This window comes from Ahaetulla prasina, chromosome 6 (genome assembly GCF_028640845.1).
Source record: "Ahaetulla prasina isolate Xishuangbanna chromosome 6, ASM2864084v1, whole genome shotgun sequence".
Lineage (NCBI taxonomy): Eukaryota > Metazoa > Chordata > Lepidosauria > Squamata > Colubridae > Ahaetulla > Ahaetulla prasina.
The window spans coordinates 64,611,115-64,623,998 of NC_080544.1; the positions used below are offsets into that span (position 1 = coordinate 64,611,115).

The window sequence follows — 12,884 nt, forward strand, 5'->3', positions numbered from 1 at the left end:
TGTGGCCTTGCAAAGCTAATTGCCAAGGTCAAGGGAGATAAAGGAAGCCTAGGTCAGAACAATAACAGAAAAAGCTACACTGAGTGCCCATTGCCTTTTGAACACAATTTAAGATGTTTAAAGCCTTAAATGGTTTAGTACAGGACCAGTCCTCTCTTTAGGAAATACCCAATTACTTAGATCAGCAAGAGAGGTTATTTTGAAGATGCCCCCAACAGAAGCTTTTTGCTATGCAGGGTATGAATTATACTTCTCAGGGAGATGTGCTTAGACCCTCACTTCCAGTATTTAGGTAAATGGCCAAAATATATTTTCTTCATCAAGTTTTTAACTGTACATCAAGTTTAAAATATATTTATTGTAATTTTGATTTTACTGTTTTTTTTAAAGCAAACCAAAAAGTAAGCACTTTTATAAGCAAACAGTGGAGTATAGTATGTGCATGTTTAAAATCATATCTTTTGTAAAAGGGAGGGTCACTGTAGGTAACATTTGTTTTAAATTCAAATACTTAATGCTGAAAGAAAAAAAATAGTCTAACCTAGGATAACAAGATATCACCAGGGTCAAATACTGGGAAGAAGTAGTATTTAGCTCCCAAGTGGGTGAAAGTTCTAAAAACTGAAAGTAATATAAAGGTTCAAATAGGAGAATAATGTTCTTTTTTCTGTGCTGGATTAATTTTTCTGGAAACTCTTTGTCCTATCAAGCAGTTGCACTATAGTGTCTTATTTCTACTTCTGGGGAGCACTAGATGAAGGGGGAAGGCCTACCTTCAATAAATACAAGTAGTTCTCAATTTACAACCATTCATTTATTGACCATTTGAAGTTTTCAACAGCATTGAAAAAAGTGACTAATGAATATTTTTTACACTTAAAATTGTTGTAGCCTCTTCATGATCACGTGATTAAAATTCAGATGCTTGGCATATATTTATGATGGTTGCAGTGTCCTGGGGTCATATGATCACCTTTTGAGATCTTCTGACAAGCATAGTCAATGGGAAAGCCAGATTCACTTAACAACTCAGTTACTAACAACTGCAGTGATTCATTTAACAACTTGGCAAGAAAGGTCATAAAATGGGGGCAAAGCTCACTTAACAACTGTCTTGCTTGGAATGGAAATTTTGAGCTCAATTGTACCATGTTTCCCCGAAAATAAGACCCTGTCTTATATTTTTTTGAACCCTGAAATAAGCGCTTGGCCTTATTGCCATGCACTCAAAAGCCCAATTGGGTTTGTTATCAGGGGATATCTTATTTTGGGGGAAACAGAGCAGGTGTAGGTCAAGGACTAGGACTACCTTTACCTAAGTCTCAACTTCTTCCCCAATCAGCATTTAGTTAAACAAGTAATAACAATATATATAACAATATATATATAGCTTTTTGTCAGGCCTAGTTTATATTTCAAACAGCATGTTATTCAATGGTATGTCATACAAATGCAAATGTTTATAGACTTACAGCTTGAAGTACAACCATCTTGGTTTAACAACGTGATTATTTGCAGCCTGTTTGGAGGAAAAGCAGGAGATAGGGATGAGGAATAGAATAAAAGGATAAAATATTTTAGCAAAATCATGAACACAAATCTGGAATTCATGAGTAAGTTACACGTTTAGAGATAGGACTAGTATGCATTTTTCCTAAGAAAGATCAGAGAGTGTTAAACAACCCTGAAATAATGCCCTGTAAATTTATGCAAATTAAAATTATTTTCTCTGATTCTAAATTATATTATGTAACTAGACCAGGTTGAAATACATTGATTTATTCTCTACTTTAAAAACAACTTGAGTCAAAAATCAGATATTGCAAGTCGTTCTGAAACAGCTGATTGAAGGACACTGACACTTTAGTGATACTAATTCTTGGAGGTTCACTGAGTAGAATACTGGAACCAGAAGATAACATTTCAATTTTTTTGCTAAATTATAACATCTTTGGATGATTTGTAGCAGGTCTTTATCTCTTTCTTTCACTTCCATTCGAGAAATGATAATAATAAACATGGAGAAAGATTACGTGCTTTATTAAAACATTTAAGGCAATTCAACACTCTTGTACAGTCTAAGTTGCTTGCCTCTTGTGCAGCTCTCACCTGTTCCTTATGCCAACTTTAGAAGTTCCAGTCCAGATTGCAATGATTGGCAATGGGATCTGGCTGGTGCTCAGTCCAAGCTATAGCTATTGCAAGGCCAATTGGTTGCTTGTTTCTCTGCTTCTTGTTCTTCCCAACTATGCAACTTATGTGAACTGATCTACCAATGCCTGTCTTTCCTTTTTGTGATTGTTAACTCACTAGTGTTTGTGCTATTCCTTTACTTTCTCAGATGTTTGCACTGGGGTGAAATCTAAATTTTTTTGCTACCAATTCTGTGGGTGTGGCTTGGTGGGCGTGGCTTGGTGGTGGGGATCATGTGACTGGGTGGGCATGGCTATATAACCATGTGACTGGGGGATCAAAAGACAGAAACTCACTAACAATGTCCTGCTGGAGCAGGGTTGGACTAGATGACCACCAGGTCCCTTCCAGCCCTGGATTATTAGCTGCATCTAGTGCCAGGTTTGTACTCCTTCCTTCCTTCCTTCCTTCCTTTCTTCCTTCCATCCCTCCCTCCCTACTTTCCTTCTCTCTCTCTCTCAAAAACAAACCACCCCCACCCCTGTTTTTTGACTAGCAGGCTTCAGGGAAGCCTGCTGGGAGCAAAACAGATTCCCCGCACCCCCACCCCCGTAAAAAAAAGGCTCCGACAATTGTGTGCCACAGCCTTGATCCTTTGAACCTTTTTTTACCTTTTAAAAGCACTTTTTTACAACCTATTTGGGTAATAGGTTGTAAAAAAATGCTTTTAAAAGGTTAAAAAAAGGCTCTGACGATCACAGCTGTGGCGCGCGATCATCAGAGCCTTTTTTTATCTTTTAAAAGCAGAAAGTAGTGACACTCTCACAGATGGGCGGAGCTTTGCTCCACCATTGCTACCAGATCACCGAACTACCAGCCACGATCACTACTGGATTGCGCAATCCGGTCTGATCCGGGAGCATTTCACCAGTTTGCACACATGAATGCCTTCCCTCATCCCTTCCCTCATTATCTCTATTGACTCTACTAAAATTACAGACTGGGCTTTGTTTGTTTGTTTTGCCTTTTGGTACCATCATAATTCTGCAATTATGATGGTACCAAAACAACCCAAAACAAAAGGGAACAGTTGTTGTTTTTTTGTTCATTTTGTTTTTACATTTCTCTGTATGATCTTAATAAGTTTATGGCAACGAAGAATTCTTCATGGAAATAAAGTATTTCTATATTGCAACTTAAAGATGTTTTTAGAAAACAAAGAATAGGGAAGGGAAGCTTTGCAATACAATTGGCAAGGGGTGAGAGAGCACAAGGAACATTCTTTACTCAGTTATTCTGTCTCTTTACCTAGGCAGAAACATAAAGGGAAATGCAAAGGATGAATGGAACATGTGCTTCTGCGGTGAAAGTCAGAGAACTAACTGTTGTTGACCAGCAGAGAATGTAGCAGCCGAACAATCTAGAACAAGATGGCTGCCCAAGACAGAAACCAGTCACTAAAAATGAAGAAATGTGCTAAACTTCGGGCCAGTTGGAGTTGGGGTGCTCCTAAAAGAAATGAAGGGCTGGAGACTGTCTCCTCTGAAGGGCTTATGGTGGCTCAGATCAGAAAACAGCAATTTTGAAACATGGCTGGGAAGCACGGGTGTGGAATGCATTTGCAATGGACTGAAGTGGGAGGAGAATGTCATCCATTTCTGCATTGAGGAAGTGGCCACTGGCTCATACCGCAATTGGCCAAGAAGAAAGTACAGATCTGCCTTTCATGAAATACAAAGAGAAAACCTTACAACTGCAGAAAGAAGATATTTACTTTATAATGTGATCTATTCTTCAGATGTTATCTGTTCAGTGTCGTCTATTCCCTTTCAAGAAGCTGAATATTCTTTTAAAAAGTATTATATACTACTCTCTGATATTTACTCTGTGCAACTAGAAGGCAAAATTATTTGACTTTTGCACCCAGCACAATCAAGTTTACTCCCCAAGTTATTTTAATTATACCCTTATCAAACATTATTTTAATGTGTTAAAGATTATTATAAGCAACGTAGGAATATTTCCATCATCATTTTGATTACTATTGTCATAAGTTGATGGGGGTCGCAACAGTGGCAGCTATGTGTCTTGGGCTCTTCCAGAAGATGCAGTTCTTTGGCTCATCACATTCATCTTTGTCTAGCAAAATAACACAAGAATGCCTATTCTTCTCTTGCAAAGCATGTTTTGCAATTACTTTTTGGGAACTGAGACTTCCAATATACTATGCTACTGCTACAATCACCATGGTTGAAGTTACAACTTTAAACAAATTTATACTCTGAGAGTCACAAATGTAAAACATTTTTCTTAAAAAGCTGTTATGTGTGCCTCACATTTAAATAGAGCAGTACCTTTTATCCTCAGTACGTATTCTAAATATTTGTGCTAATTTTAATGGGACTTTGCAGAGACAGAGATATATGGATATGTCATGGGTGGGGCAGGCTTCACTTTAAATTCTTTGGATAAAATCTAATTATAATGAAAATGCATTTCAGAAGCCACAAGATAAAATATGGATATACTGGTATGTTCAAACTTTTTTCTCATTATTTCACACTTAAAAGCTCTTATTTAGTGGAATAACTATTAACAAATAAATCAACAATGAGTAAAAAACCTGAAAGATTTTTTAAAATTTCTTTCTTGACTTAGAGCCTTGGAATTTGTGTTCCACCAGGCCCATATTTATTAAAATTTTTATATTTTATATTTTTTAAAAAATAGTAATTTAAAAATTAAATTCCTATATATTTTGGGTTACTGAAGCTCATGGCCTGATTATAAACCTTATATGTCACAATTAATATTTATATTCATATTTATACTATTTGTATTAAAAATTAATAAACTCCCAAATTTAGAGGATTCGGTTTTAACTCTCAGTGTTAGAGAAACCTTTATCCCAGCACTTACACTTATTCTCAAAGCAAGTAGCTGATTCTCTACAATTGATAGATGAATAAAATACTTGGTAATAAGAGCCATTTACAATGACGAGTAAGAATTTATCATATCTTCTACAAAACTAAGTGAAGAAAAGACCAAAATCACATTACCTGCCCTAGAAAAGTAGTTACAGCTTAGTTCCAATTCTCCACTTCAGAAAAATCATGTGTATAAAACCCTGGCAATGAAACCCTGGAAGAATGCTGTCATGAAAAAATAATCCTTCTATTCCATGAGGAAGTCAGGAAGTGACTGAAGTTCCTTTCATGGTTATTTATTATAGGACTTTGCCCCAGGCCAGAGTATCTTCCATTTTTACAGTTGGCATTTTAAATCAGGTGAGAGCAATCAATGACTGATTTTGTAGCGCTCAGGGATTATTTTAGCAATATTTAGCTTCTCGTACAAACCAAGATTCGTAAAATATAAAGATTATTTCAGAAGAAAATTTGAAGCCAAGTTCAAATTTTGATTCAAATGTGAGGGGGAAGGAAGTTTTTATTAAAAAGCATGGAAGATGCTCTTTCTTCCCTTGTCTATTGCAGCTTAGCTACAAAATGGTAAAAAAAAGAAGCAATTCCCCTTCCATATCTACACCTTCTGATATTTATTTAATTATATTTTTGATCCCACCTTTATTGCTTTATATGTAACTCAAGCCAGCAAACAAATAATCCTCCTTTATCTTCCTATTTTCCTCACAACTAACCTGTCAGGTGAGGAGCTGAGACAGAATGACTGGCCCAAAGTCTCTCAGCCAGTTTTTCAAGCCTAAAGCAAGACTAGAACTCAACGGTCTCCTAGTTTCTAGATTAACAGTTTAACTATTATACCAAACTAGCTTTCTTTGGTAGAAGACAAAGGGAAGAAAAAACACCTTCAGGCTTTCAATATTCTCTTAGTTTATAGCCTGTTTCAGTATTTCTTCTGGACTCCCATTTCCTGACCTGGCTACCTTGAAGTGCTCACACTCCAAACAATGAAAAATAAAGGGGGAGGGGCTTACAAAAGTGAAAAGTATTTCTATTCAATGCCTTGTTTGCATTTGTACCATCCAAAATAAATCTGTGATAATAACCAGTCCCAATCCAATACAGTGGCTAAGCAGTACAGCAATGATTCCTGAATCACTAGTGCACTGCATGTATAATGGCAAAGTGTGTGGGTGGGAGTGGGATATGTATTGTGGGAATAGCCTGGAAAAGAGGATGGCAGTTTTCAAAATACTATAAGCACAGAACTTTTGCATTTTCTTTATTTATTTGGAATCTTCCTTTATTTTTCTAGGGAATCAATATATTGTTAGTACAAGATCAAGAAACCAATACAGGAAAATATTTGTAGTTCAGGGGTGAAATGAGGGGGTCCTTGCTGTTCTCTGAACTTGGTTGTTTTCTTGCAAACATTTCATTATCCAAACTAGGCAACATGATCAGTGCTCATGATGATTATCTAGTTTTGGTAATTAAATATCTGCCAAGCTCAGAGAGCAGCAAGGATCCCTTATGATCAAGAAAGCTCCATCCTTATGAACTCAGAAATAAACTGGGTTTTAAAGTAAGCCTATTCAGTTATCCATATTTTATAATATAATTTTCTTTTCCCTTTCATTATATCTAGTTAAAGACAATTCCAAGATTCTTGTTTCTTGGTTGTAAGAGATGCTAAGATGTTGACAGTGAAAAATATTATGTTGGTCACCATTAGCATACCTGATATTTTGTAAGAGAAAACGTTACAAAAAAATTAGTTGAATATAATAGTCACAATTTAAAAAACTCATTATTAGAAGCCTTATCAGTTATGTTTTTATTTACCAGTTAACTTTTTCAAACACTGATGAGGTAATAAAAAATCCATAGTTAACAGTTGCCTTCCCCAAAGAGTCATTCATTCTTAATTTTTGTGAAGGAAAGAATGAGTACTTCTTTTGTGATGGTGCCTCCAAGGAATCGCATGAAACACAAGAAAAAGGTCCTGGAATTAGCTCTATGCAATCATGAGCAGCATCAGATTATGCCTTAAGATTTTTCCCCCCAGAAACATCATGAATAAGAACACATACACAGTTTTAGCTATTAGGTAAAATTGAAATAATTAATCTCTTTCCATTTTTAGCCAATTGATAGTACCATTTAAAGCCCATTCCAAATGCCATATTATAGTTTGCCTTTTTATATTTGCCTTTGTACTGTTTGCTTATATTTTCTACATGTTTTTCATTCTTTTTATGTCTATGAAAAACAGTAACCTCCTAGTTTTAAATGGCAAAAATTCTAATTCAATTATTTCATTAGATTAATTGAAAAACAATCTTGCATAGTAAAATATCATGTTGCAATGAAATCAGCCCACAGTTTTATTAGACAAATCTGTAGTAGATATATTTGAAAATACACACATATTAAAATTCACTTATACCACCATAAATCAACTATAGAATGCTGAGCAACTTAATTATGCTGTTCTAAAGAACAAGTTTCTTTATGTCAACATATATGGATAGACCTTTTCAGGTGCTTCTTAATAGCCCACCCACTGGATTAAAGAATTAAAATAACACAAAAGTCTTACACTGCTCTTCTTGCTTTTGAGAAAATTAATAACCTTGTAGATATTCTTCTGTCACATAGTTAAGAAAAGGTATCAAACTGTTCCAATCACACTTCTGTGAGCTCTGGAATTCTGCAGTCTTGGATATATTATTACTGCAGCTTAATGCTAACTTCAGATGACTGGATATACCTTTTGCCTTCTGAAACTTCCCATTAATCATTACATCCAATCAGAGTTCTTTCTGATGTCATTTGTCTGCTACAGTTAAATTTAAAAACCAATGGTAGGAGATATCAAAAAGGGAAAGAGGAAGGGTTAGGGTTAAAATAAAGACCACAGCATTTTCCCCATAATCCCAAACATTATATCATTACCACATTCATGCATCTGTGAAAATAAAGTCAAAATAGGTTATCATCCAAGTACCTGGACATAAATACTACCGAGGTAGGGCTTCTTATTCTGGATGTTATAAGTTCATCCTTTCCTGCTGGGCAATCTTATTACAACCTACGTGATCCATCCATCCCTCTTTTTGGGATCCAGCCAACAAAGCATTAAATGCATATATTGAACTATTTTGTGTCAAGTCCTGGCTCATCTAAGCCAAGCAAATATTTCTGGACATAGCTGAAAGAAGCAATAAAGCTATAAAACTTATTAGATTGCTTTTTGGAGTTAAATTCTTGAAAAACATTTTTATTCTTACACGTAGTAAAATTATTGTAATATAGTTTCATTCTAGAATACGTAATGTAATTGATTTACATGTTACATAAGAAATGATAATTCTTCAAAGTAATAATAATAATGCTTATATTCCTGAGCATTTACGGTAATTTCTCTTTGCTTAAACATTATTTTAAAGTTTGGTTTGCCATCACAGTCCTAGAGTCACTGGGAGTGAGGAGGCATAGAAAATTTAATAAATAGTAATACTGAAAATTCAACTCAACATACAAAGCATAGAGAGAAAAACTTAAACTGAAAACAGAAAGCCTCATGAAATAAAATTACAAGAAAGATTTGGAAGCTGCTATTCCTGACATAGATACAAACAACTCACTGAAAAGATGTCCAGACTTTTGTACTTGCTATACAATATTACATTTTCTGATTCCAAGTCTAAATATCTGTACATAAAAAGAAAGCAAATTCATTTATAACATTTATAAGGTACTTTAAACTTATATATTATGTAAAGTGTGCATTATGTAATACATTTTATTAGCTTTGGTTTACTTAGGGATTTAACTGAAATGTTTGATTAGGGCACCTAAATGTTTGCAAACAACTGTACCTCTTTGATGCAGGGTGTACCACAAAGTTGAACAGTGAATACCATAATATGTAAAAGGCCAAACAAATATATTATGAGAATTCTTTGGTAAGAAGCATAAGTAAGGGTGTGAAGTCAGAAAAGTTCTGAGAAAGCAAGCTAATGGTATATCAGGCTCTATCATAGCTACGCGTATCTTGAAAGCATAGGAAACTAGGCCTTTGGTTTCCCTCCTCTAGAAAATTTGGTGTTACAGAATATAATTATGTCTTTTTTATTTCCAAGAGGCCTATCACCATCTGCTAGAAAATTATGGGGCACATTGAACATCTGGAAGTCTCCTTTCATACTCCACCAGGAGTTTAAAAAACATCAATTTGAGTTGCTTGAACTTAGAAAAGCATTACTGAACTCTTCCCCTCTTCCCAAGAGGTTTCCACCTCTTTTGGTATTTTTGGGAATGAATTAGTAAATGCAACTGTAATGTATCTTTAAAAGTTTTGGCAGGAAAATAGCACGTTGCTGATTGGTTGAAGCCTCCGGCTAAACTGTATATAAAGAGAGGTTTTTCCCAGCACTGGCTGCTGGGTTCACCATATAGTAAAGAGCTGTTGTCACGATCCTGGTCTCCTGCCTCGTTATTGCCCGAATCTAACACTGGCGACGAAGGTGGGATCTCGAGGCTAAGAGCGCCAGGAAAAGAGCTGAACTCACCAGGAAGACGCGAACCCAGCAAACAAGGGGCGGAAAGCAGCGATGTCCGGCTACACACCGCCAGCGCCATTCGACCCAGCTAAGGAAAAATGGGGGTCATACATGGCTCGTTTCGAGTGTTTCCTCGAGGCGAACGAACTTCAGGGAGTTTCAGACAACAGGAAACGAGCGTATTTCCTGAGCCACTGCGGTCCAGAAGTCTTCGACACCGCAGAATCCCTGGCGGAGCCAACGCCGGTACAGTCGGTACCGTGGCAAACTCTGCAGACTCTCTTGAAAGCCCATTATGCACCAACGCCGTCCAAGTACGTGCAACGGTTCGAATTCGGGGAGCGCAGACAGCAAGAGGGCGAGTCCATCAGCGCATACATGGCCGCCCTGAGGAAAGCCTCAAAACATTGCGAGTACCGAGACTTGGATGAGGCATTGCTGGAGCAACTCATCCGTGGGGTCAGGGACATCCGTTTGCAGAGGCGGCTGCTGTCTAAAAGCAACCTAACGCTGGCAAACGCCTTGGACGAAGCCAGGGCTCACGAGATGTCTACCCAAGCGGCGGAAACCCTACAAAAGCCGCTCGCACCAACGGCTGGTGCAAAATCAACCCCGGTCCACAATGAAGAAGTCCAGGCCGAATCGGACGGTGAGGAGGAGGAAGGAGTCTTCCACACCGGAAGGCCGGAGAAAGAAAACCGGGGCGACTGCGCGAGTTGCGGAGGGCAACACCAACGACAACAATGCAGGTTTAAGGATGCCACTTGTCGGCGGTGCGAAAGGAAGGGGCACCTAGCACAGGTCTGTCGAGCACCCCAACCTTCCCGCCAAAAATTCAAACCGGCCAATCAGAGCGCGGGAACGGCGAAGCAGCCCGCGATTGGTCAATTCAAAAAAGGCGCGAAGTTGAATCAGACTGTCGTAAGAGTGGGTCATGCAGCAACACGCCTAGAAAAAAAAATCTTTACGAAGCCAAAGATTGAGGGGGTGCCGTGCCGATTGGAGGTGGACACCGGCTCATCGATCACGATCATGTCCTGGGACACTCTCGTGAAAGCCTTACCCGCCATCGCAAAGCGCAAACTGCAACCACAGAAATTAAAGGTACAAGACTACCAAGGAAATCGCATCCCTGTTCGAGGGGTAACGTCCGTCCACGTCAAGTATGGACAATACAAGAAAACTCTGCCCATCACCATAGTCGATGGGACCCTGCCAAGCTTGTTGGGACTGGACTGGTTCCGAGCATTGGGCATGGGAGTGACTGGAATCTTCAGAAACGAGGTCGACCTCAAAGACGCACTCGTGAAAGAATTTGGGGACGTTTTCAGAGACTGCCTGGGCAAGTACACGGGGACCCCTATCTCTTTTAACTTAGACCCCCAAGTTGCCCCTATCCGTCTAAAGGCTAGGAGGGTCCCGTTCGCCCTAAAGCCCAGGATTGACCGGGAACTGGACAAGCTAGTAAACCAGGGAATTCTAGTGCCAGTTGACCATGCTAAATGGGAGACCCCTATAGTCACCCCAGTCAAACCGGACGGGTCGGTCCGGATTTGCGCTGACTATAAGGCAACGCTTAACAAAGCGTTGCAAAAGAGTGCTTACCCCGTCCCGGTGGTACAGCACTTACTGCACTCAATGGGGCAAGGGCAAGTTTTTGCCAAGCTAGACTTGGCCCAAGCCTATCAACAGCTGCCCGTAGATAGCAGCACAGCCGAAGCGCAGACAATTGTAACTCACAGAGGGGCTTTTAAGTGTACCCGGTTACAGTTTGGGGTTAGTGTGGCTCCGGGGTTATTCCAGAACCTAATGGAGCGGCTATTGCAGGGCCTACCAGGGGTGGTACCATACTTTGACGATGTACTGGTATCCGCTGAGAATCTAGAGGAATTAGGGGCAAGGCTGCGAAAAGTTTTGGGCATTTTCCGGTCTGCCGGTCTCACAGTTAAACTGAACAAATGCCAGATCGGGGTTGAGTCTGTGGAATTCCTGGGCTACCGGATAGACAGGGAAGGGATTCACCCCACTGAGAGCAAGGTACGGGCCATCAGGAAGGCCCCGGTGCCAAAGAACAAAACGGAGTTACAGGCATTCTTAGGTCTGGTCAACTTCTACGCCGTATTCTTAAGGAATAAGGCAACAGTAGCCGAGCCGCTGCATAAATTACTAGCAAAGACGGCTGCATGGTCTTGGGGAAAGGCGGAAGCTAGGGCATTCGAAGGGGTAAAGAATCTCCTATCGAGTGATAGCCTCCTTATCCAATACAATGGCATGCTGCCATTAGTGTTAAGCTGCGATGCATCTCCCTATGGGGTGGGGGCTGTACTCAGCCACAGGTTACCAAATGGCACAGAAGCCCCTATTGCATATTACTCCCGAACCATGTCATCAACTGAAAGGAATTATAGCCAGCTTGATAAGGAAGCCCTGGCTATAGTCTCCGGCGTAAAGAAATTCCATGAATATGTATTTGGTCGTGATTTTGAAATCATCACAGACCATAGACCTTTGCTAGGTCTGTTGGCAGGCGACCACCCAACGCCCGTGGCACTCTCGCCCAGACTGACCCGATGGACTATCTTCCTGGCAGCGTACTCTTACAAATTACTACACCGGCCAGGGAAGGAATTAGGGCATGCAGACGCCCTGAGCAGATGCCCGTTACCAGAGACTATCGAAGACCCCACTCCGGGGATACCAGTTCTACTAATTGACTCTTGGGACTCTGGCCCAGTCACATCCAAAGAGGTGGCTCGGCCGATAAGGACATTACAATAAGAACTGTAATTGGTTGGGTACAAGAGGTTGGCCGCTGCGGGCGGCGTTTTAAAGAGTTTGTAAAAACGTGGGAACTCTCAGCTCAAGGGGTGCCTGCTATGGGGGATCAGTGGTGATCCCGGAGAAATTGAGGGAAAAGGTATTGGATCTCCTTCACGAAGGCCACCCAGGGATCGTGAGAATGAAGGGTCTAGCGAGAAGCTATGTGTGGTGGCCCTTAATGGACTCGGAAATTGCTGAAAGGGTAGGGAAATGCCAGGCCTGCCAGGAGTCCAGACCGCTACCCCCAACGGCCCCTATTCAGGAATGGGAGAGACCCCAGGGCCCCTGGTCTAGGATCCATATCGATTTTGCCGGCCCCTTCCACGGCCAAACCTTTCTGGTAGTAGTCGATGCCTACTCCAAATGGCTGGAAATCATTCTCATGAGATCCATGACAGCCGATGCCGTGATTTCAGTCCTACGGCACCTATTTGTAACC

General features: G+C 39.9%; 1 protein-coding gene across 1 annotated transcript in view; it reads right to left on the minus strand.

Moving 5' to 3' along the window:
* Positions 1 to 9,214, minus strand: part of MYO7B (myosin VIIB) — a 91,691-nt gene extending 82,477 nt beyond the window's left edge. The window contains exons 1-2 of the mRNA XM_058187988.1: positions 6,903 to 9,214; positions 1,473 to 1,519 (exon numbers count right to left, since the gene is read on the minus strand). Of these exons, the coding sequence (XP_058043971.1) occupies positions 1,473 to 1,490 (18 nt within the window). The 5' untranslated portion in view covers positions 1,491 to 1,519; positions 6,903 to 9,214. The remainder of the gene's footprint in view (positions 1 to 1,472; positions 1,520 to 6,902) is intronic.
* Between the last annotated feature and the right edge of the window lie 3,670 nt (positions 9,215 to 12,884).